Source organism: Cynocephalus volans, chromosome 3 (assembly GCF_027409185.1).
Source record: "Cynocephalus volans isolate mCynVol1 chromosome 3, mCynVol1.pri, whole genome shotgun sequence".
Taxonomy (NCBI): Eukaryota; Metazoa; Chordata; class Mammalia; order Dermoptera; family Cynocephalidae; genus Cynocephalus; species Cynocephalus volans.
In genome coordinates, this window is record NC_084462.1 from 28061958 (window position 1) to 28087423 (window position 25466).

At 54.7% G+C, this 25466-nt stretch overlaps 1 protein-coding gene across 1 annotated transcript; it reads left to right on the forward strand.

Moving 5' to 3' along the window:
- The first annotated feature begins 134 nt into the window (after positions 1-134).
- Positions 135-24022, forward strand: LIMK1 (LIM domain kinase 1). Its single transcript, XM_063089991.1, has 15 exons — positions 135-262; positions 7522-7660; positions 7976-8085; positions 9406-9612; positions 14096-14201; positions 14312-14478; positions 15654-15837; positions 16645-16731; positions 16965-17096; positions 18663-18722; positions 18952-19017; positions 21373-21529; positions 23106-23161; positions 23424-23581; positions 23675-24022. The coding sequence occupies exons 1-15, from the start codon at positions 135-137 to the stop codon at positions 23835-23837; spliced, it is 1920 nt and encodes a 639-aa protein (XP_062946061.1). The 3' UTR covers positions 23838-24022.
- Positions 24023-25466: the final 1444 nt, after the last annotated feature.

The following is a 25466-nucleotide window of genomic DNA, read 5'->3' on the forward strand; positions in this document are numbered from 1 at the left end:
AGACTCTCAGACCAACATCTTTTCTCCTCCTGCTTGTCACAGTCACTGCTCAGCCTGGGTGCATGAGGATTTGTGCAGGTACATGTGGGGTCGGCAGGACAGTGTGGGCCTACACCAAACCGTGCCTCCCAAGAATGGTTCCCAACTCCCCTTCTACCTCTGCAGGAAGTGAGTTGCCTGTGTGTGCGAGCTGCGGCCAGAGGATTTATGACGGCCAGTACCTCCAGGCCCTGAATGCTGACTGGCATGCAGACTGCTTCAGGTAGGATGGTGCACCCCAGGTTTTTGCTGCCCCAAGCAAGGCATGCCAGAGAGGACAAGCTGGGTGAGGAATCTGGGAGACCTGGATATTCCTCCTGCTGCTGTCCCTGGTTGTGACTTCCAGGGAATCCTTGGCCTCAGTTTCTCCATCTGTAAAATGAGGCCTTTTGACTAGAAGATCCCTAAAGGCCTTCCTGTTTTGTCATTTTAGATCTCTAAGGAGAGGTTGGGAAAGACTGCATTTCAGTCAGTATTACCAAGGCCTTGCTGGCACCAAGGCCAGTGGAGGGAGTAGGGGCAGCATTCTCCTGCCTTCTGGGTGCCCATGCTCTGGGGGAGGGAAAAGACACACCAGGCCTTGAATGAAGCCGAGCCACCTTCACTGGGCCCTGGGCTGGTTGTGAAGATGTTTACCCCAGTAAGAGCAGCCCTGGCCTCCAGACACAGACACCCATGTGCAGGAGAAGAGTAGGGTCAGGGCTGAGGCCGAGGACAAAGCAGAATACATGGGGACCCAAAGGTGGGCCAGTAACCAGTAGGACCATCCTGAGAAGCCAGGTGCAGGGGATAGCCTTGGAGTTGGCTATATAGGACCAGAGCAGGGGTCTGAAAGGATGTGAGATTTCCTGGGTGGAGAAGGGTGGTGGGAAGGAATTCCAGGCAGAGGGCCCGGTGTAATCAGCGAACGGTAAAGTTCAGGGGGGCAAAGCGCCATAAAGGAGGGGAGGTGAGAGACCCAGTAGGGGTCGGGGCACCGACTGCTGGGATCTGTTTTAGGCTTCTGACCAAGTTTGGATTTTTTCCTTTTTTTCTTTTTTAAGAATAATGTCTACCATTTTCTAGCATTTTATAAGAGTGAAGCACTGTTCTAAGCAGTTTGCATAAATAGATAATGTGTTTCCACATTGCCAGAGAGAAAATTGAGACACAGAGAAGTTAATTCTGTTGACTGAAGTCACTCAGCCAGTGGGTGAGATGAACACACGGTGCCCACACTAGCTGGTGGGGCCACAAGAGAGGGAGGCAGTGTACCTGGGGTTCCAAATCAGGTGCTCAGAAGGAGGCTTTCGGGGAGCAAGAGGTCTCTCACCAGGCAGAGAAAACTACCTGCACAGGGAGGTGGATGTGCAGCCCATTGAGGTAACAGAGTGAGTCAGGGGATGCAAGCAGGAGGCAGAGTTAAGATCAGTTCGTGAAAGGCCCTTAATGCCAAGATATGGACCTTCTAAAGGCCATCAGGAGCCAGAAGAAAGCCGGGGAGCAGCACAGGCGGACCTGTCGCAGAATGCCATCCCCGTGGGCAGATGTGGTAGCTTGGCAGGGAAGGGACCGTCACAAGAGTTCGGGGGTCTGAGTTCATAAGGCCTGACTAGGACAGTGACTGAGGGTGGAGAGGATTTCACATATAGAGGGGATAATATTTGGCAAGTATTATATTAGCCACTGTTTACCAAGTACTCTTTTAATGTTAGTTCATTAGACTCTCACCGTATGGGGTGCCACGTTTGCCCAGTTTGCATGTGTGAAATGGAGGCTCAGAGAAGTCAGGTACTTTGCTGGAGGTGGCAGCAGCTAGAGCTGGGACTGAAACCTGCGTCTTTCTCATTCCACATCCTTGCAGAGTTTGAAGAGGTGAGGACTTTGGGCTGGGGAGTCAGAGTGGCCAGTGGCAGGTCTGGTTTTCTATTCTGGGTGCTGGGGAGGGTGGTGGTCCATTGACTGGTGGAGTCAGAGAGCGGGCTGGTGCTGAGTTATGCCTGTGTTGAGTTGGGGGAGCCATGAGCTCTCCAGCATGGTGACACCCTGCCCAAGCTAGCTGCACGGGTCTGAGTGCAGTTGGAGGTAGGATGGACAGAGAGAATGACCCTGCAGAGGTGGTGCTGGGACGGTGGATGGGATTTGTGATGGGGCCAAGACGAATCAAGGGGAGAACTTTGGGGGCCCCTGTGCCTGGCGTAGGGAGGGAGAAGGAGCTTTGAGAAACATGGGGGAGGACCAGGAGTGCAACCTCAGAAGCAGGGGGAGGAGGTGGCAGCAGGGCAAGATGTGCTGTACCTAGCCTTGGAGTGGCCTGCCCTGCATCACCAGGAGAGGGGTGAGGCCCCAGGTGGGACAGTGGGGAGAGGCATGTACATGCAGTCCCTGGTGTGGCAGGACACAAGGAGGGTCCCACGATGAGGGAGAGCTCTCAGGCAGTAAGAGCCACAGCTTCCACGTCGTGGCTTCCACACCCATTCCTGGCCCAGTAGTGTATGGTTCTGCCAACAGCCCCCAAAGCCAGGGGAGACTAACAGCATCCTCCCCCAATGATGGTTAGGAAAATAGCTCAGAGAGGGGTCGCTTCTTGCCTGGGCACGTAACTTTCGGAGGGATGGCCCAGGTTCTGGATTCTGCTGGGTTTCCCTCTGGAAGCATCTCAGTGCCATGAGGGGGAACCAGCACCAGCCCCTGAGCTCCAAGGCTTTGGGCCCATCCCAGACCTCACTTGATAGCACTGAGACCTTTGTTCCAGGGCCCCTTATCCCTCTGAAGGTGCTCAGTCATGAGGGTTGAGACAAGGCTGTGAGGGGCCTATGACCTCCAGCCAGCTCTTCTGCTCCCGGATGGGGGGAGGTGGTCCCATGATTGCTGCACCCCCTGCCTTCCGTGCCCCTCCGCGTGCCCTTCCTGCTGGAACCTCCTGGGGTCCCTGAGTCAGTTACATGCAACTAACCATGGAGCGCCTATTCCGTGCTAGGCCCCCGCATGCCAGCCCAAGAAGTAGGTGCTGTTTATTAAAGCAATTTTCCAGATGAGGAAGCTGAGGTGCAGAGTTCAGTCACTGCCCCAAGTCTCACTGCAAGTGAGGAGTAGTTGGGACCCAAACCCAGGTGGCCTGGTTCAGTCCAGCCCCAGCCCTGCCTCTCCCAGACCAACAGGGTCCCTGCCTTCTAGTGGGCCAGACAGGCAATGAAACCCGTGGTGTGGGGTGCTGGAGATGGGCTCTGAGGAGGTGGTGTGTAAGCGAAGGATGGAGGGAAGGAAGCGAAGAGGCTGCGTTTGGGGGGTCTGGTGAGGAGCACATCCAGAGGCCCAGAGGGAGGCATGTGCTTGGCAGGTCTGAGTCTGAGCAACAGCGAGGGGCCAGTGGGCTGGACTGGAGTTAGCAGCTGGGGAGATGTAAGGGGGAGCCAGCATGGGGAGTACAGAGCCTTGTGGGACTGTGGCAGGTGCCCGTGGCTGTGCGTCTGCTGTGAATTTCATGACTTGAATGCTACCCAGCCCCAAGGGCCCTGCCCTTGAGATAGTCCCAGGCTGGTGCGACAGGCAGGACTGTAGGTGTTGTGACAGGTGGCCTAGGGGGCTGTAGGAGCACTGAGCCAGGAGGACAGGTTCTGCCTGGAGAAGAACGTTATGCCCTCTGTGCACAGTGGGAGGGCTGTGCCAGCCCAGGGATGCCTCTGGCATTAGCACTGGGGGTTAATTGCCACCCTGGGGCTCACCCCTTTCTCTGTTCTGACAGTCCCACCCTCTGTGGGCTCCACCCCCTGGAAGATTATAGCCAGGCCGAGAGTGGTCCTGGCCTCCCTTTGGCCCAGCTGCTACCTCTGGAGTTCCCCTGGGGCTGCCGTAGCTCTGGAAACACCTCCCTGCAGTCTGGAGTGCTGGCCCCAGGCGCATGGAGGAGGGGTGAGCATGCAGCTGGCTGGGGTTGGAGCCTGCACAGGGATGCTGCTCCCCTTCCTTGGGGGATCTTTCAGGCGAGGACAGACTGTCCATGGGAAGTCAACCTCTGTTCCCTTGGGGATAGCACCGGAAGAGGCAGCTGCTTTTTAGTTTGTCCTTGTCCCCAGAGAGGCCCAAGTCCCCAGTGCCTTTGTCATGGCAGGGGCCAAGAAGCATGCATGCGGGGTGCCTGTGGGGAGGGGCAGGGTGCAGGACTGAGGGTGGAGTGCTGGCCATAGCCTCACCGCCTGGGGTCAGAGCCTAGGTCCGTCCCTCCCCACCTGCACCGAAGCCCAAGCAGAAGGCACCTCAGCTGCTTCCTGCCACAGGCTCAGACCAAGTCCTCTCGCACCCACACTGCTGCGTCCTCCTCCCGTGTAGTGTGGCCACATTAGCCCCACCCTCAGCAGCCTCCAATCCCGAGCCCCCACAGTAGGATGGGGAAGCAGCTGGTCAGGCCGCCCCCGTGCTCCCCTAGGCTCCAGGGCCCCCTGCAAAGGATGCTGGTCTCAGCATTGAAGAGAAGCCGCTTCCTCAGAGGGGCTAAGTAAGTGGAGAGCCCCCTCCTCACCTGTCCCAGGCCTCAGGCAGGGCCCCTGGGGTGAGGGCTGGCACTGGAGAAAACTGGAACAGACCCACATGGGGCCGGGCTTTGGGGCAGAACTGAAACTCCTTGGTCTCTGTCAGTTGACCTTCGGTGGGGAACGGGCCGCTGCCGAGACTTCTGGCCCTTCTGGTACAGTCTTGCATGAGGCTAGTCCTTCATTTGCTCTTTCTTCACCCCTCGGGTCCAGGGATGTGGCCCTGGGTGGGAGGCACCACTGGGAGGGACACTTCACACCCATCATTGCAGAGGTGACCGTTGTCTCCCAGCCCAGCCTCCTCTGCTCCAGAGCACCCCTTTCCTGCCCTCCCAGCACCTTCCTCCCTTCTGTTGGCCCCTGGCTTTGTCTTCCGTCGCTCTTGCTCTTGAAGAGGGGTTCCCTGTAGGGGGACCAGAGGATGACGCTCAAGGAATTCCTCCCTGGCTGGCCCTGGGCCAGCACTGCACACCCTCAGTACCTGGCATAGCTCTCTTGACATCTTGTGTGGAGACAGGTGGCCTGTGTGGGGCACTCCGAAGAGCCAGGCCTGTCCCACCCCACCTGCCTCCTCTGGCTTCTGGCTGGATGGGGACCTGAGGGGTGAGGGGCTGGACAGGGTCCGGGGCACCTGTGTGCTTTCCATCTGCAAAGGTCAGCCACTGAGCCTCTGCCAGTGAGCCCCAGCCTGGGATGGAGGCAGCGCTGGGTGCCCTGGGGCAGCTGCAGGTGACAGCAGGAGCAGGCTGCCCACAGGAAGCCCCGTGCTCCTTTCTAGGACAAGCCCTAGGGGTGCCTGGCCTAGGGCCTCCAGGAGCCCACAGGTTAATAGCAGAGTCTGGTGGGCAGGCCTAGGCTGGTGGTGCAGCTGCATGGGGGCGGGGAGGGGGCCACACAGCAGACTTCAAGGAAGTGGTGGCCCTTGAGTGAATGAGTCATCACTGGGCCTTCCCTGGCTGCGGCTGAGAGTGGCAGCAGAGATGAATGTTTGTGCGGGAGGAGTAGGAGTTTCCAGGCAGAAGAGCAGCCCCTCCCCAGGAGGGGGGCAGCTGTTCTGAGCCCCCACCCACCCAGGAGTGATGGGGAGACACCTGCGACATTCTTGTGACTGAAACCGTGTGTGGTGGGTGGAAAGGCGCAGAGCGAGTCACTGGAAACCTCCAGGTAGGTTAGAGCCCCTAGAGGTGCTCTGGCGGCCTCCCCCATTGTGGCCTCCCAACCCACAGTGAGACCCTGCCCCCTACCAGGCCCCTGCTCTTGGCTGTTGCCAGAGCATGGGGGCAGCGGCCATGACGTCCTGGCTCCCAGCCTGCTGCCCCTTCCCCGAGGCCCTCCTCCCGCACTCCCACCCCCATAGGGGGAGCTCATCAGGCCTGCCTTCCTGGATGCACCCCCACCCACGTGATTCTGAACCCTGGTGTTTGTGCTCCCTGGCCCCAGCCCCTCCCCTCAGGCTACGGACAATGGGGAACCAGCTGGATCCTCTTAAAGGGACAGTGTCCCACCAGCTCCTTGCTGGTGTCCTCCCTTTCCTTAGTTCCAGTAGATTAATAAGGAGTTGGTGAGTGGTCCCATGTGTGGCCCCAGAATGGCAGAGGATTCCCTGCCGCCCTGGGGGAAGGTCTGTCTCACCCATTCCCAGTACCCACCTGACCTCTCTGCTGGATTATTGCCCTGCAGAGAGAGCCTGGGTCCCCCTGTCCCCGTGTGACCCTGAGCAGAGCTGGATGGAGCCCCCAGCCTGTTCTCTGCATGGGTGTGTGCTCTGGCCCAGACATACCCATGACACCAAGACCCTGCCTCGGGCTCTCCAAAACCCTGCCTCGGACTCTCCAAAACCCAGAGGGGTTCATGCCCTGTGAGCTCACTGAGGATCCATCCGCTCATCGTGGCTGAGCAGGGCCACTGGTCACCCCACCGGCATGCTTGGGTAGAAAGAAGCCAGGCTTGTAGGTCTAGCTCTTGGCCTGTGGTACAGCATCTGGAGGCCAGGATGTCATTTCTCTGCATCAGCCTTTCAGAGGCCCCACCAGCCAGGCCTCCCTGGTAGCCCCTAGTGATGGGGCAGGGGGACCCCAGCCTTGTCCCACACATCTGGGGATTCTGCTCCATACAGTGTGGCTGCTTTCCTGAGGGAGGGTGGAGGGATATGCCGAGCTGTCCCCTGAGCCCCCTTCATCTTGTGACTGGCAGCACCTGTAGGGCTGCTGAGATCTAGGAAACCAGGAGATCCTGTGTCTGACTGCAATCCTGGCTGGTCCATACTGAGCTGAACTCCTCCCTTGTATCTTAGTGGAAAAGGGAGTAGCTTTGTGGGGCCTGTGGCACCCATCTGTGGGGCCTTGGGCAGGTTAGACCTTCTGAAGCTCATCACCTCTAAAAAGAGGATAGCCATACCTGCCTCATGGTGGCCTGTGAGGATTAGGTAAATTTAACCAAGAAAACATGAAAGTCACTGCCACCCACAGTGCCTGGCCTGAGCTGCCTGCACATGGCCAAGGGAAGTGGGGAGAAGGAGGACACCCACTAGAAGAGTGGGGCCCACAGATCTCTCTACCCACCACCTGAGTCCTGGACTCCCAGATTCTGTTCCTCCCTCCACCTCCACCTGAGGGTGACAAGAGCAAGTCGCCTGCCCTTCCTTGGCCATCTTACTTGCATGACAATGGTCAGGGCTCAGATGTGAACCCCCCCCCCCCCAACCCGGGTGGCCCAGAAGCTCTGGGTGCAGAACTGTCGTGGGCAGTTGTGCGGGCTGTGCACTGCACAGAGGCATCCGGTTGAAGAGCCGTGGGGGGCCAAATCCATCCCTGGCTCCACTTGCCAAGCCCTGTGCCCAGGTGCTAGCCTTCTGCTGCCCAGAGGGCACACCTCTTTCTAATTCTTAAAAGAGGTGTCCATAGACTAGGGCAAGGCCCAGGTGTAGGGGAGGGGGTGGGGTGGGCCGTCCTCAGTCCGTCCCCCATCCTCACAGGTGCTGTGAATGCAGTGCCTCCCTTTCACACCAGTACTACGAGAAGGATGGGCAGCTGTTCTGCAAGAAGGACTACTGGGCCCGCTATGGCGAGTCTTGCCATGGGTGCTCGGAGCACATCACCAAGGGTCTGGTCATGGTGAGCACCCTTCCCCCACTCTCACTCCTCCCCTGGGGTGTGTCCTCATGGTGGCACTGCCCCAGGTCTCTCTTCTGTCATCTCTTGTTCGTCTTTTCACTGGTTCTCTGATCTCCCCATGCTTCTTGAGCCTGATTGCATGTCTGTATCCCTCAGCCCCCTTTCTGCAGCACCAGCTAATGTCCAGGAGCTTGGCCACTGGCCAGCCAGGTCCCTACAGCTTGTTTGGGGCTGCCCTTCTGAGAGGGGTGGAGGGGAGGAGCTGTGGGGGCTGAAGGGGCTGCTGAGCTGGGTTGTCCCCTTCACTCCCACCAGGTGGCCGGGGAGCTGAAGTACCACCCCGAGTGCTTCATCTGCCTCACGTGTGGGACCTTCATTGGTGACGGGGACACCTACACACTGGTGGAGCACTCCAAGCTGTACTGGTGAGTGCCTGGGCCCCTGTCTGAGCCTGGTGTGCCACCTGTATCACAGGTCTGCAAGGGCACTGGCTCTCCCACACCCAAGGCCCTTGCCCTTGCTGTGGGGTAAGGTTTGAGAGGACACATGTGAATGCTTCCCTTCCTTCCTCAGCGTAGAAATGATTGGGAAATAAGACACAGGAGTCAGACTGACAAAGCCTCAATCATCAGCTTTCTTACTGGTGTGTTACTGCCATGCAGCTCTTATACTAGCCATCAGAGTTGGCGCAGACTCCACAAGTTAAGGACACAGTCCCCAGCAAGACTGCCCTCACTTCAGACACCACTTGCAAGCTCAAGGATCCCCAGGCCACTAACACTTCTGAGCAACTAACTACAGATTTAGGGGTTCCCATAACCCCATCAAGTTCGATGATTTGCTAAGCGACTCACAGAACTCAAGAAAGCACTGCACTTAGGATTGCAGCTTTATTACAAAAGAGATAGCTCAGGCCTGGCCAATTAGCCCAGTTGGTTAGAGCACAGTGTTAATAACATCAGGATCAAGGGTTTGGATCCCCATACTGGCCAGCAGCAAAAATAATAATAAATAAATAAGAGGGACAGCTCAGGACCAGCCAAGTGAAGAGACACCTTCCTCCCTCCCTGGCACACCATGTGTTCACCAACCAGGAAGCCTCACTGAGCTTCAGCATCCAGAGTTTTTATTGGGGTTTCATGATGTGGTCATGACTGATTGAATCATGGGCCACATTATTAAACTCAGTCCCTAGCCTCCTCCTTGGAGATTGGGCTGGCTGAAAGCCCCAACCCTCTAATCACATGGTGACCAGACACCAGCTGAGTCATCTCACATAAACTCAGGCATAGTCTGAGGGGATCATGAATAACAAAAGATGCTCCTGTCCCAAAGATTTAGAGGCTCTTTCCCAGGAGCCATGGACAAAGACCAGACAAATTCTTTCTTTTACAACACTGATAAAGCTGGATTAGAGGACAGAATGGCTTGATCCCAAATGGGCTTTTAATGACTTCCTCCTGAACTGGATTTATCCCCAGGCCTTGTCTTGGCCATCTTACAGCATCACAGACATAGACAAACCCAGAATGACGGAGCCCCAAAGAGGGATGAGGGCTGACTGGCATGCTCAGTTCCTGCTCCCAGTGCCATCAGTCAGCTAAGTCCATCCCTTCAGGGAGGAGGAAGGGAAGGAGGGGAGTAGAAAAGAGGCTGGGGGCTTGAAGGGAGTGCTGATGCTGGTGAATGTCTTGACACTGTTTTCTTCCCACTCTTTGGGTCCCCACCGCTGCCGGCTCTTGCAGTGGACACTGCTACTGCCAGACCGTGGTGACCCCCGTCATCAAGCAGATCCTGCCTGACTCCCCTGGCTCTCACCTGCCCCACACAGTCACCTTCGTGTCCATCCCAGCCTCAGCTCATGGCAAACGTGGCCTCTCGGTCTCCATCGACCCCCCTCACGGCCCGCCAGGCTGTGGCACAGAGCACTCCCACACCGTCCGCGTCCAGGGGTGAGTGGCCAGCCTGGTGAGGCCACAGCTTGTATGGCTGTGGCCATTGATGTGGTGGGTGGCAGACTCCAGGACCAGGGTCTCTGAGAATGGGTGAGCATATGGGTGCAGATGGAGCCCAGCTTTGATAACCTGGTATACCAGTGCCTGGTCCAGTCATTCCTCTGGAAACCATTATAAATGCCAGATAAAATATAAGAACATTCTTTAGTTCATGTATGATCCAATAAGAAAGAGGAGCAACCAGGTCAGGAATGAATGAAGGAGGGAACCCAGGGCTGTCAGTAGGACACTGAAGGCAGCTGTGCCTTGAGAGCAAAGCTAACTTGCTTCTGTTGTCAAGTCTTTTTATGCCTGGGCCTAAGAAAGCTAGTTTAATGAGAGAACTGCCTTCTCCCCCAGAAAGCTGGAACAAAGGGCACTCAGGGTGAGAGTGAACAAGAAATAGACCACACCTTCCATAAGCCACCCACCCCCTGCCCCACCACCGCTCTCAGAACTACAAAATAAACTGTCTGCTTTGAACCTGAATGCAAGGTAGGGGGCGGGGAGGATCTTCCCAGAGAATTCACAAACTCAGATTTCTAAACCAAACTCGTATGCCTGGCTGGTTGAAAAAACCTCAGGACAAACTTGCAAAGATTCAGTTTAAAGTGGTTCCCAGTTGGTGGTGAGAGAGTCAGGCATGGATCCTTTCTGGAAAAACCCACCTGCAGGTTTTACTGAATTTACTGAGATAAGGGCTAGCTGGTTAGCTCACTTTGTGAGAGCATGGTGTTATAACACCAGGGTCAAGGGTTCAGATCCCTGTACCTACCAACTACCAAAAAAAAAAAAAAAAAAACTTGCTGAGATGAGTGTTGCAAGGAAGATGAGCAGTTCAGTCAGAATCACTGAATGTTTCAGATGGCAAGGCAGTGTGAGCAGCAGCCAGCAGGAAGGCTGCAGATCCTGCAGACACAGGAGTGGGCCAAAACAGTGGAAGACAGTTATGCCCAGTATGTTTTAATAAGTAAGAGATGCTTAAAAATGAGTGAAGAGCAAGTAAATTTGGAAAAGAACCAAATAGAACCCCTAGAAATGAAACATATAATTATTAAAATGAAAATCTCATTGCAAAGGTTTAATGGTAGAGTGGAGTTTAAAACAACCAAAACAACCAAAGAGAGAAATAAATGAAATGTTGAAAACTGTGAGAGAGAGGTAAAAACACATGGAGGACGGAGTGAGAAGATCTAATAATCATCTACTTGGAGCTCCAGAAGGAGAAGAGACAGAGAATGGGAGAGAGGCAAGATATGAAGATATTCATGGCTCAGAACTTCCCAGAACTGATGAAAGACACCAATCCACAGACTCAAGTCCAGTAAATCCCAAACGGCAAAATAAGAAATCTACGCATGGACACCTCTAGTGAAACTGTACTCCACCAAAAGCAAAAGAAAAGACCTTAAGAGTAGCCATGGAAAAAAAGACAGAATTACCTCCAAAGACAATTAGATTAACAGCTGATTTCTCAATAGAAAAAATGGAAGCCAGAAATCAGTGAAATACTGTTTTTAATGTAATGAGCAAAAATAACCATCAACCTAGAATTCTCTATTTTATGAAAATATTCTTTAAGGAAGAAAAAAAAAGAAAAAGAAAATATCCTTCAAGAATAAAGGTAAAATAAAGACATGTTAAGACAGGCAACCGAGATTTGATACTAGCAGATTGTCCCTAAAGAAAATTCTGTAGCATGTAAAAAACATCTGAGATGCAAGAAGGACTACAGATTAAAGGGCCAGCCCAGCTGCTAACACACTGTGTGACTTTGAGCAGCTCCTTTCTCTTCCCTTGACTTTGGGGTCTGTCTGAAAACAAGTGAGTTGGATACCTAGGAGCCTTCTAAGATGTCTCTCAAGCCTTCATTGACTTCTTGAGAAGTAGTTTTAAATGTCCCCACTTCTGGGCATGGGAGCCAAGTGCCAGCTTCCATTTGATTCAGTGAGCATTTCTCGTACACCTGGCAGATAGTAGGCACCACACCTCGGCACAGGTGAGAAGGGCAGGTGGTCCTGGGGAAGGAAGCTGATGCTGGCCTCTACTCTGGGTCTCCACCCCCATCTTGACATCAGCCAGGCCAGCAGCTGTTTCTGTTCACAAGTGAGCAGACAGGCCAGGGAGGGAGACGAGGAAACTCCCAGACCAAGGGCTCTTACCAAAGGGCCATGCGAGGTAGGTGTCCCCAGAGGCAGAGGCCCCAGCCGGTCCCTGAAAACCGGGCAGAATTTTAGGAAGGAAGAGAGTCAGTGATGACTCCTCCCTGCCAGCCTCACTGGACGAGCATTCTTTCCAGCCAACATCTGGTTTCTCAACAACTTCTGCAAAGAGCCATGCCCTTCTTGGAAGCAGCCCAACTCCCCCAAAGGCCACTGACCAGATTTACTTGCTTGTTTTAAACTAGTTTTAGCTGACCGCTTTTCATGTGGTTTATAGCAGCATTTTAAGGAAAGATTTTCTGGGCCCCAGCCCCCTGCTGCTTTAGCAGGAGACTGAGGGAGAGGACAGAGAATCTAAGGAATATAGTTTTAAGGCTATATCCATGCAAAGCCTGTATCAACGAAAATGTATTCTTTGTTTTTTCAACTTTTTGTCTTGAAATTTTTTTAACTTAGAGAAAAATTGCCAAAATATTAAGTACGTTGAATACCTATTCATCCTTCACCTAGGTTCACCAATTTTAACTTTTTGCCACATTTAGGTGGAAGGTGGAAGAATGGTCTTCAAAATGTTCATGGAAAGATTTGTATTATCTTTTAGTTCTGTTGTTCCATGAACTTTTTGAAGTACCCTCATATGTGTGTCTCTCTCTATATGTGTATATATATACATGTACAGATATACCTACTAAGATATAAGTAGTATAATATATAGTGACTTACTTTTATTTGTACATGCACATATATGTATACATTGTTGTTAATCATTTGAGAGTGAGTCGCACGCATCATTGACCCCCCCACACACACACCAAATACTTTAGCCATTCTTCTGAAAACAAGGGTCTTCTCTTACATTGTTGTCAATGTGTCTTACAGTATAGTTTTCACATTTAGGAACTTCAACATTGATGCTGTTTAATACACAGTCCATATTCAAATTTTGCCAATTGTCTCAATACTGTCCTTTATGGCATTTTCCCCTGATCCAGGACCCAGTCTATGATCATGCATTGTAGTGAACCATCACCTCTCTCTAGTCTCTTTTAATCAGTAACAGTTCCTTAGTTTTTCATTGTCTTCATGACCTTGACATTGTGAAGCGTATAGACCAGTGGTTAAATAGGATGTCCCTCCATTTGGGTGTGATTGGTGTTTCCTCCTCGTTAGATTTCGGTTCTGCCTTTTTGGCCTGAAACCACCGAAATGAGGCTGTGTCCTTCCAGGTGCATCTTGCTGGGGGACACATGATGTCATCATCCCCTTTAGGGATGTTAATATTGATTACTTGGTTTATGTCCTCTACTGTAAAGGCTTTGTTTCCCCCTTTGTAATCAATACAGCATTTGTGAGATTTGAGTCTATAAATATCCTGTTCCCCAACAACCTTTCATCAAATGGTTTTAGCATCCATCAAAGATTCTCGCCTGTAGCAATTATTACTGTGATGGCTGCAAAATGGTGATGTTCTAACTCTGGTCTTCCCTCCACTGGCTTATTAGCTGGCTTTCTCCTGTAAGGAAAAGCTTCTCCCCCATGTGAGAATACACTCTTGATGATGAAGACTTTTCATGAAGCTGTTTTAAAGCTCTCTATCTCCTGTCTGCCTCTCCCCCCTTCCCCATCTGGGGGAGGTAGGGCAGAGACAAAGTGAACAGGCTTTAAAGAGCTTTCATGAAACAAAATGAAAACCAGGTAACTAAGCACCAGAGGGTTGTAGAAGCAAGTAAATTTGGCAAATTGGCCATTTTGTGAATTAGCTTAGGGCTAACTAATTGGGGGTGTCATTCCTGTGTCCACCCTGCAGCTGTGGCACCAGGCGGGCTCTAGCCCCTCCTGCCAGTTCAGGAGCAGTGGGAGCTTTGGCCTCTTGCAGGGCGGGTTGGGAGTCAGGTAGGAAGCCAGTGGATCTGGACCCTTTGAGGACCCATCTCGTGGCACTCATCTGTCCCAAGCATACCAGGCAGCTGGAAGGACAGGTCTGTCCTCCATGATGGAGACGATGTTCTGTTTAATGGGAGCAACCAAACCTCTAGTTGGAGTTGCAGACACCTGCGGGCCAGTCACATTTCTCCAGTGCCACGCCTATGACAGACATCAGTAATTGATTACAGAATTCATCCCGCCAAACCAGAGCACAGTGTTCTGGATAGCTGCCACCTCCCAGTCACATGGAGTCATTTGCCCCCTCACCCCTGATCTGGTCCCCTTCTCTTTGGTTTCCTGTTGGGGCTGCAGGGGACAGGTGGGCACTGGTCTGACCACTGCTCTACCCATAGAGTGGACCCGGGCTGCATGAGCCCAGATGTGAAGAATTCCATCCACGTTGGAGACCGGATCCTAGAAATCAATGGCACGCCCATCCGGAATGTGCCCCTGGATGAGGTATGGATCCTGCGTCTGGGGGGCAGGATGGGAAGGGACGCCTTCATGCCTGACCCCACCTACATAACCACCACAGCTAACTCACCTGTTCACACACCTGCTCTCCTCAGATTGATCTGCTCATCCAGGAAACCAGCCGCCTCCTCCAGCTGACCCTTGAGCACGACCCCCACGACACCCTGGGCCATGGGCTGGGGCTTGAGCCCAGCCCTCTGGGCTCCCCAGTGCACACTCCCAGTGGGGAGGTGGGCAGCTCTGCCCGGCAGAAGCCTGTCTTGTAAGTCAGCCTGCTCCTTGGCTTATCTAGGTGATTTCACTGGGGCTGGGCCATGGGATGGGCCCTGGCCGTGGGATGGGCCCCACCTTCATTAGCTCGCAGTTTCATAGGGGAGCCAGCCCTGCAAACTAGCAGCCCAGCATGGGGTTGCTGGGCACTCTGAAGAGGAAGGGTGGTGAGAAGCAGGAAGCAAGGGGCAGCAGTGCTCCTGGCTGGGGAATTACAGAGCCCTTTCAGGGTGGGCCAGCCTCCCGGCTTCACAGAGCAGCCAGCGACTAGGTCAGGATGACAGGAGCATAGGGGGAGGGGAGGGCTAGGCTCTGAGGCACAAGCTAATGGCAAGGTGTCTGATGTGGAGGGGTCTTTGGACTTTGTCCCCCCATCACAGGCCCCCTTGAAGGGGTGATGCAGCAAAGTGATATATTTCATACAGACCACTCTGGTCCACTGTGCAGGAGGGACTTGGGGTGGAGGCATTCCTGGCGAGAGACAGCTAGCCGGCCACTGCAGAGGTCCAGGCAGCAGATGCTGAGGGTCCCATATTCTCTTGAACCTGGGGAGGAGGAAGAAGGAGGACAGGAGGAAGAAATGCAGAGGCAGCCTGGTCCTCACTGCACTTACGGTGGGACCTGCTCGGGACTCCTGGTGAAGTTTCTGGAGACACCTTCTGGGGTAACAGCCCTTGCTCTAAGAAATCGAGATGTTAAAAAGGCACGTGTTCCCTCCTCACCTGCGTTTGGAGTTCAGGCCACCCTGTGGGACTGCCTATGTGGTGAAGTTATGGGCATCTTAGGCAGGGTGTCTGCCTCTGTCCTGTAAAGTCTGAGACCATGTGCTGGAGGACAAAGCATCTGACCCAGGGCCACAAGCAGAGGATGCCAAGGGCAGACATTCCCACTGAGGGTATCTGTGTGATAGTGGACCTCAAACTGGAAGACAGAGCAGAACCGGGGAAAACTGGGCATTGGCATCAGGACAAGGCTGGGACGGGAGGTGGGGTTCCAGGAGGAGCAGGCAGCCCCAGGTGGACTGAGCTGTGCCACCCTGTCCCTGACCAGGGGTGACTATATAGATCAGCACTGATGGGGGCACAACAGGTGGAGGAGAAAGGGGGCAGGGCCCTGGCCAGGTGCTGCCTCCACCCCCATGGCACTAGGGACTGTGTGCCTCCCCAGGAGGAGCTGCAGCATCGACAGGTCTCCAGGTGCCGGCTCACTGGCCTCTCCAGCCTCCCAGCGCAAGGACCTAGGTCGCTCTGAATCCCTCCGTGTGGTCTCCCGGCCACACCGCATCTTCCGGCCGTCAGACCTCATCCATGGGGAGGTGTTGGGCAAGGGCTGCTTCGGCCAGGCCATCAAGGTACAGAGCATGCGGGGTGGGCGGGGGGCAGTCTGGGTGAGACTCCTCAGTATTCCTTCCTCCCCCACCAGTACTCTCCAGGAGTCCATGGTGGAAGGGGGATCTGGCTCCTAGACTCCTTGGCCAGTGCTCCCTCCTCCACCTGGGTCTCCTTGAGCTGGTTAGACGGAGGGGACCTACTGCAGATAGACCTAAAACCTTACGTGCAGGAGTTGGTGGAAGGTGGCTCCTTGGGGTGGGAGAGGGGAGGGCAGGGAAGCCAGACTGACTGAGTGCGCCTCCCTGGGGCCCCATGCTGACCTGATGCCATCCATGGCCTGTGGCCTGCTTACTCGCTTCACACTCTCCTCAGACAGGGACACAGGCTGTCCCATGCTGGAAGGTTTGGGATTATACAGAAAGTGCAGGCCAGGCTAGCCAGATGCCTCTGCACCTGTCCCTGGCCCCCTGCCAGGCGAGGAGTCCCTGGTTGAGCTGCGATTTGACCTCGAGGAGACAGACCAGCAGAGTTAAAGCCCAGGGTCAGGGGATCCTGAACCTAAGTCCCAGTGCCCCTTTCCCTGCCTACCGGGTGACCTTGGGCCTTGTTAGGAAACCTCTCAGAGACTCAGTTTCCACATCTGTCAAGGGATTAACCTGTCCCACTCCCTCATGTGTCTGGGAGCATCATGCGATGTCTGAAGCACTTGAAGCTGTCCACGTATCTCCCCAGAAGTCCTGGGGTGGGGAGGGGGCCTCCTAGGAGGGGGGCTTACAGCAGATCCTCTGTCTGTCCTGGGTCTTCACGCCTTGGTGTCCCCCACACAGGTGACGCACCGTGAGACGGGCGAGGTGATGGTCATGAAGGAGTTGATCCGATTTGACGAGGAGACCCAGAGGACGTTCCTCAAGGAGGTCAGTGAGTGGAACCGTCACCCCTCTGGACCCAACTTCTGGGTCCCCACACCTTTCCCCATTGAGAGGGGTGGCCGGGGTCATGGGTGGAACCATGTGTGAAAGAAGAGAAAGTGTCTGCTAGGAGGGCCTCGCAGGGGGTGGCAGCAGCCCAAGCAAAGAGCATGGCTGGCCAGGTGTGGGGAGGGAGGGGGCAGGAGGAGCCCTGGGCCCAGCCTGTTTGTACCCACCAGGTGAAGGTCATGCGTTGCCTGGAGCACCCCAATGTGCTCAAGTTCATCGGGGTGCTGTACAAGGACAAGAGGCTCAACTTCATCACCGAGTACATCAAGGGGGGCACCCTCTGGGGCATCATCAAGAGCATGGTGAGTACCCAGCAGAATCCCCTGCCCACCGCGTGGCCCTGGGCAAGGCAGCTCTTTCTCCATGCATCAGTCTCCTCATCTCTTCAGTGGGGATTGGCCTCAAGGGTCTCAAAGACCCTCTCAACCCTGATTCTGAATCAAATGGGGAGCAACTGACTTCATCTGAAGCTGGGAATAAGCTGGGGCCTAGAGAGGGTGGCAGGCTGTTTCCAACTGGCCATCCTGTGGGGCTTGGGCCCTGCCGCACCTGTGACAGGTCAAACACCCGAGCAAAAGCACCTTCCAACTACCCATCTGTGGTGGGCCCTTGTTTATAGCTCTGGCAAAGCTAAATCATTTTGAGTATTTAGCACATTCCATAAAATTCAGAACTTTCTGTGAGGTTTTAAGATGATAAATCCACCTTCAAGAATCAGGGGCGTGGAGGGAAGCCACCTGGCGTGCTCGTGCCAGACCCTGCCCCAGGAGCCAGGCCTGGCTTCCAGCCCCATTTTGGTGTCACCCTAAGTGCACGATGTCTCGTTCCCTCCTGGAGCCTCTGAGTCCTCATTTCCTCAGGTTGGATTACCTGGTATTTCCCAGAGTGTGGGCCCCATGGGCTCCTGATAGTTGCAACTTCCCGGAAGGGATTCTGCAATCAGGAGTGATGCAGATCTCAGGCCTCTTCCCTGCACCTCTGAATCTAATCTGTTCTGACACTCCAAACCTCTTGCTTGAGGTCTCCAAGGGGACAGAGTTAGAGAATGAAGCGTCTCCCCAAATGCTTTGAGACCAAGGCCCCAAACTCCTGGTGTGACTCAGGGCAGGCACTCTGCAGGTGACCTCACTGACCCTTCTATTACTGTCTGCCTGTGAAAGTAGGTCCAGATGTTTTAAAAACTTAAAAGGATGGGATCTTATAGAAGATAAGTATAGCTTTTTGTATTAGTCCGTTTATGTTGCTTATAACAAAATACCTGAAACTGGGTGATTTAGAAAACAAAATTTATTTGCTTACTGTTTCTGAGGCTGGGAAGTCCAAAGTCCATCTGGTGGTGGTGACAGTGACCCAGGGGTCTGCCATTGCAAGATGGTGGAAGCAGAGAGAACAGAGAGAGCAAGACACTCTCCTCTTCTTTTAGAGCCCTCAGAACTATGCCCTTGACCATTTTTAATCCATTCACTACTGCATGGTCCTACAATCCAATCACCTCTTCAAAGCTCCACCTTTCAATTACCATAATAGGATTTCCCACCCTCTTAACAGTCACAGTGGGGGCTAAGTTTCTAATACATAAAACTTGGGGGACACAATTCGAGCTTCAGCGAGTTTTGGGGGACATTATTCAATCCACTACACTTTTTTTCTCAGAAGAAGCAGATTGGGAATTGTAGAGGAATACTCCCCTTTAGCATATGAAGTCAGTTCTGTAATGGCATTTTTGAGTTGTTCACAAACACCCCTTAAAAGCAGAAGTGAGCAGGGGTCACCAGACCCTGGGACACTTGCCCCTCCTGCTGTCTCTCCCATGACTCTCCTGCCACTGCTGGCTCCATGCCGGCCGGCCGTTCTCTTTCCACCCCCAGGACAGCCAGTACCCGTGGAGCCAGAGGGTGAGCTTTGCCAAGGACATCGCCTCAGGGATGGTGAGTGCGCCGGCCACTCAGCCCCGCTCAGAAGTACTTGACCACTAACCTATGATCCCACGAGCAACTTAGAGACGGAGCCTGCAGGAGGCTTTGGAAGAGGCAGGGGGGAATGGCCAGTAGGAAGAGTACCCCAACCGGCCTGCTGGTGTGGGAGGGGAGGTGGAGGTGTCCGGGGCCCAGGGCCCTGCGGTGCAGCTGCTGTTGACCTCCATCCCCCTTGTCCCAGGCCTACCTCCACTCTATGAACATCATCCACAGGGACCTCAACTCCCACAACTGCCTGGTGCGTGAGGTGAGTGGCTGGGCCCCCAGGGGCGGGGGCAGAGGGAAGAGCAGGGCCACCATACGCCTCGTGTCAGGGCTTTCCCTGAACTGCAGCTCCCTGGCTTGCCTCCCCCACTCCAGTTCAGGGTCAAGAGGCAGCTCAAGGTCAGGAGGCAGCAGACCTGGGTACAAATCCTGGCTCTGTCATTTACTCACTGTGCGGCCCCAAGCCTCTGATGGCTTTTAGTAGGGTCTAATAAGTCGATGAAGGCGAAAGTGACACGGAAACTGTAATGGGCCAGGATAGTGGTATTCAGAGGACAGCCCATGGCAGAGTGGCCATTGGCTGTGCCAGGTAGCACCTACAGTTGGGAGGGCTTAGGTGTGTGTGGGTGGGGTGGTCAAGGGTTCCTGAAAGAGGAGGCTTTGGGAGGATATCTTTAAGTGGGGAGGTAAAGACAGGAAGCCAGGGGTCTGAGGGTTGGTGACTGAGGGGACCACAGAAGGCAGAGGAGGGAGTAGCCGTGCCTAGCTGGAGAGGCAGCATGTTTGTTTCCTAGGGCTGCCGTAACAAAGTGCCACAAACTGGATGGCTTAAGGCAACAGAAATTTAATCTCTCAGAATTCAGAAAGCCTAAAGTCCAAAATCAAGGTGTTGGCAGTGTTGGTTCCTTCTGGAGGCTATGAGGGGTCATCTGTCCCGTGTCTCTCTCCTGGCAGCTGGCCATCCCTAGTGTTCCTTGAGTTGTGGCCGTGTCACTCCAGTCTCTGCCTCTGTCTTCACATGGCCTCCTTCCATGTGTGTGTGTGTGTGTGTGTCCTCTTATAAGGACACAATCACTGGATTTAGGACCCACTCTAATCCAGTATAACCTTGTCTTAACTAATTGCATCTGTAAAGGCCCTATTCCAAATAAGGCTGCATTCTGGGGTTCCAGGTGGACATGAATTTGGGGGGCAGGGAGGACACCGTTCATCACACTACAGGAAGGTGGAGATCCAGTCCCAGAGGAGGAGGTTCCCCAGATAGGTGTTTGCCGAGTGAACTCAGCACAGGAAAAATGTCACATGGACACTCAGGAAGTGCCATACCACTTGCTGTGGGGTGGGGGTCAAAGCCTCTGTGAGTGTCCTGGGAGCTCCAGGAGCCTCCAGGCTGTGGGAAGCAGTGGGTAATGAGTACAGAGAGCTAGGCAAGGCTGGATGGCCCAGGCCTCCCAGGGAGTCTGCTCACACTACCAAGCAGGGAGTCACTGCGGCCCAAGGCAGTGTGGTGGGCAGGGCCAGGGCAGGGTTCTTGATCCTACAGCAGAGACCATCTCTTTTTAAAAAATAGATTACACAGAAAGAACTCAGAGGAGAGGGGCAATCCAGCCCCTGCTCCATGCACGGTCCCTGTAGCATCTTCTCCAGGTGATTGTCCGGGCTTGCGTCAATCCCAGAGGCAGCACAGGGTTCTTCCCTTCAGGGTGAGCCTGGTCCTGACCCCAACTGGCCGGGGCCTGCCTCCTCACCCTCTCCTTGGTGCCCAGGTAACACTGGCTGTTAACCCTGGGGCTGCCCAGTGTAGCCGGGCCACCAGGGCCTTGGACACCAAGCCCCAAGCAGGCCCCACCCCAAGCCCTATGGAGGACGTGTCCAGCTCCCTGCCTTGCACTGATGCCCAGTGTTTGTCCCCATCCTTCCCCTCATCTCTCAGGAGCACCCCCGGTTTCCCTGTCTTGCAGAGCAGACACAGCAGACAGCCCTTCACTCTGCGGGGTTCCAAGTGGGCCCTGGAGGCTCCCACACACCTTAGTCACTAGAGCCAGGGGCACCGAGTGCTGGGTTTGAGTCTGAGCTCTGTCACTTTCCAGCAGGGTGGCCTTGGGCAGCTTTCATAACCTCTCTAGGCCTGAATCATCTCATCGGATTAAAAAAAAAAATGGGGTTAAAAATAACATACACCTCACTGGGTCTTTGGGAGAATTAAAGATACAATCTGTGACATGCCACATGTAGGACTTGGGTCTGTAATCAGAATTCCTGTTTTCCTTTCCAAGATGAGGCAGCGCTGGTGCCCTGATGAGGTGGAGAAAGTACTTGGAAGAGGGAGGAGTGGGGGCACTGGGATGGTTGGGGGGAGCAGGTGGGGCGAGTACAGAGGGTCCAGCCCATGTGTGGGGAGGGGAGCCAAGCCAGTGTTTTCAGGTGCTTTAGGCAGCTGCGTTTGCAAAGAGCAGAGGGGTTTGGGCAGGGTGGGGGTCCCTGCCCTGCACTGGCCTCCAGGGTTCAGGTGTGTTCTCTGGGCTGTCTGGGGGTTGGTGTGGGGTCCCGGCAAGGGGCAGGCTGGGCAGGCAGTGCTAGGGTCATGTCTCAGTGCGACCATGCCCCATCTTCCCAGAACAAGAACGTGGTGGTGGCCGACTTCGGGCTGGCACGGCTCATGGTTGATGAGAAGACTCAGCCCGAGGACCTGCGAAGCCTCAAGAAGCCAGATCGCAAGAAGCGGTACACTGTGGTAGGCAACCCCTACTGGATGGCCCCCGAGATGATCCACGGTGAGTGGGCGGGCGACCTACCAGCCCCCCAGGTCCCGGGGCTGGCCCCACACCCTCCCGGGGAGGCTACTCCCCTGGCTTCTCCCAACCTCCTTGGCCCCCCAGCTTTCTCCTTAGGACTGTGTTAGTTTCCTATGGCTGCCGTAACACATTGCCACACTCAGTCGCTTAAATAGCAAACTGTCATATGGTTCTGCAGGTGAGAAACGCCCACCAGTCTCACTGGGCTAAAACCAAGCGTCAGCCAGGCTGCGCTCCTTCCGGAGGCTCTGGGGGCTGGGGGCCGGGGCGCAGATCTACTCTTGGCCTCTTGCAGCCCCTGGAGGCCGCCTCCTTTCTCGGCTTGTGGCCCTAGGCCACATCCTGCATCCTCAGGGCTAGCAGTGTAGCATCTTCTGTCCTGTTGGACCTCCACGTCCACGGTCACATCTCCTTCCCGACTCTGCCCCTCCTGACTCCCTCTGAGAAGGACCCTTGTGATGACATTAGGCCCATCTGGATAATCCAGGATAATCTCTCTGTCTGAAGACCCTGAACTTAATCCCACCTGTAGAGTCCCATGTAAAGTAGCACATATACAGGTCCCAGGGATTGGGACATGGACATCTTTGGGGGCCATGATTCTGCCTCCCACACGTCCTCTGTCCCCCACTTCATATCTTTGTTATCAGTGGTCCTGTGTCTGCCCAGTCTACAGGTTATAAAGTCCTTCCCCAGCAGGTGATGCACAAACATAGCTTCAGAGCAACTGAGCAGCAGCACTGGCCAAAGGTAATGTGGTCAGCATAGCCCCCAAATAACTTAACCTGTCAAACAGACTTAAATAGGGGTGGTGTGAGGATCAGGTAAGGTTTTTACACTGTTGCTGCCTTGCTGGCGTTCAGGAAACGAAAGCAACGGTACAGATTGCTGTTAACATCAGTAGGTAGATGGTATTATTTCCATTTTACGAATGAGGAAACTGAGGCTGCCGTAACAGATCAAATTATTACAAACTTGGTAGTTTAAAACAACAGAAATTTATTCTCACAGTTTTGGAGGCCGAAAGTCTGAAATTCAGCAGAGCTGCACTTCCCCTGTCCCAGGGACTGTAGGAGGGAATCTGTCCCTTGCCTCTTATGGCTGCTGGTTGTCTCGCATGTCAGGGCTAGTGGCTGTGTCACTCCAGTCTGTACCTCGGTCCTCACGTGAACAGCTCCTCTTCCGCATGACTTCTTTCTCTCAGAAGGGCATTTGTGATGACATTTAGAGCCCACTCAGGTTGTCCAAGACTGTCTCATCAAGATCCTTCACTTAGTCATATCTACAAAGACTTTTTTTTCCAGTAAAGTAGCGTCCACAGGTTCCAGAGATTTGGCATGGTTGTCTGTTAGGGCCACCACAGAGTCCATGTCCAGGTCACGCTGCTGGTCAGTGACTGAGCTGGGCTGGAGCTCCCTGTCCAGGGCTTTTGTCCTCACCCCTCAGGCTTCCCCAAGGGTCGCTCTCACCTGGTGGGGTGGGAACAGAGCCTAAGCTCTGGTGGCCTTCGGTCCCTGGCCCAGCTTCACCTGCTGACAGTGGTCTCTCTGCGCAGGACGCAGCTATGATGAGAAGGTGGATGTGTTTTCCTTTGGCATCGTCCTGTGCGAGGTAGGTCTGGGGTGGGCAGCAGCAGCTCCTCTCCACCCTCACACTCGCAGGCTGCAGGCTGGAATCTGCAGGGGTCATGGGCCAGAGGGCTCCTGGGGACAGGGCTGCCCACAGCAAGGGGATGGCCTGGTCCCGGGGGGTTGTGGTGGTCAGCCTGGGGCCAGGCCCAGTGTCCCCTGCCCTCAAACTGCCTGGACAGTACCCAGATCTCCAGGCTGCTGAGGGGCCCCCCCCAAATAACTGCTGGCCTTGTGCTGGACAGATCATTGGGCGGGTGAATGCAGACCCCGACTACCTGCCCCGCACCATGGACTTTGGCCTCAATGTTAGAGGCTTCCTGGACCGCTACTGCCCCCCAAACTGCCCCCCGAGCTTCTTCCCCATTACTGTGCGCTGCTGCGATCTGGACCCTGAGAAGAGGTGAGTCGGGTGGGGCCTCGGCCTGGGGCAGCCTTGGGGGTGGGGCCGCTCCCATGGGAGCCAGACCCACTATCCACCCCACCTGTCACCCAGGCCTTCATTCGTGAAGCTGGAACACTGGCTGGAGACCCTCCGCATGCACTTAGCTGGTCACCTGCCACTGGGCCCACAGCTGGAGCAGCTGGACAAGGGCTTCTGGGAGACCTACCGGCGTGGCGACAGTGGACTGCCTGCCCACCCAGAGGTCCCCGACTGAGCCTGGCCCACCCAGCTGCCCTGTCCCCACCTCTGGAGAATCCACCCTCACCAGATTCCTCTGCAGGAGGTGTCCAGGGGTGGGGCCTTGGCCAGAGCAGGCCCTGACTTGCCTTCTCCCACCCTGCAGCTGGCGCCCCCACCCTCCCTGTGCCCCAGCCCCAGTGCTGGCCCAGCTGCACGCACACTGTCACTCTGCCCTGCCTCACCTGTCTTGGTGGGGCCACCGCCCCTCGCTTCCCCTTGCATGAGCTGGAGGGCCCTGAGTGGCGCCCAGTCCACTCACCAACAGCCGTCCTGCGCATGCTGCCCGTCTGCAGCTCCCCCAGGGCGGCTGGAAGGCAGCCTCCAAACCATGCCCTGTCATGCGGGGTGCATGGAGGGCATGTGTGAAGGGGAGGCCAGGTTCCCAGGAGTCTGCATTCCCAGGAGCCACATGGGGAGTCGGGCTCATCACCCCCAGGGGTTGTCTAGGTAGCAACAGGTATTGATAATTACCCAAATGCCCAGATCAGAGAGAGGTCTGACCCTGTGGAGCGGAAGTCCCCAGGGGCTAGGCAGCAGCCCTTTCTCTTGCTTTGGGTCTTTTTTGTTTGTTTGTCAAAGCCACTTTAGTGAGAAGTAGGTACCAGGCCTCAGGGTGCAGAGGGGTCCCTTGCAGGAGAGGAGAGCCCTGGTGCCTGAGCCAGAGCTGCTGGGGGTGCAGCCCAGGCAGAGGGAGGTTGGGCAGAGCAGACAGGGCGAGCGGCCACCAGCACCCAGCCCGAAGTTCATCTCAGCGCCCCTCCCGCCTCTCCCCCGAGTCTCCTGCCAGTGGCTGCAGCAGCCTCGGCCCCTCCTCGTGCCCCTCTGTCCTCTGGGTTCTTTCTGTGTAATCTATTTTTTAAAAAGAGTTTGTATTATTTTTTCATACGGCTGCAGCAGCAGCTGCTGGGGGCTTGGGGTTTTATTTTTTTGGCGGGTGGGGTAGGAGGGCCATTTTGTCACTTTGCCTCAGTTGAGCATCTAGGAAGTATTAAAACTGTGAAGCTTTCTCAGTGCACTTTGAACCTGGAACACAATCCCAACAGGCCCATGGGACCACAATTTAGGGAGGCAGGACCCACTCGCCTCCATCCAGGAACCGTGATGTCTAAGGAACAAGCCCCAGATGCAGAACAATAAACTACATTCTGTACTCCCCACCAAGGACCTGCGTTGCTGAGTGTGTCTGGGGGCCCCAAGGAAATAGTCGAGACAAGAGAGGACTTAGAAGTCTGATGAGAAGGGCCAGCCTATGGCTCACTTGGGAGAGTGTGGTGCTGACAACACCAAGTCAAGAGTTAAGATCTCCTTACCAGTCATCTTTATATAAAAAAAAAAAAGTCTGATAAGACAGGAGTGGGTGGGCAGGAAGGGCAGTGAAGGTGGGTGGCAGGAGAGCCGGGGTTGCATGCAGAGCAGGGGGAGCGCCCAGCCAAGGCCAGCGAAGGATTTTCACAAGTGGGATGTGGGGCCAGGGCAACACTCAGAAATATGCCTTTCACTTAATGTTTTCTTTCTAAAATGAAAGGGTGTAATCAGGAAAATGGAAACCACACTAGTTATCTCAAATATAGAACACTTAACACAGGGAATTGTTTCACAGGTG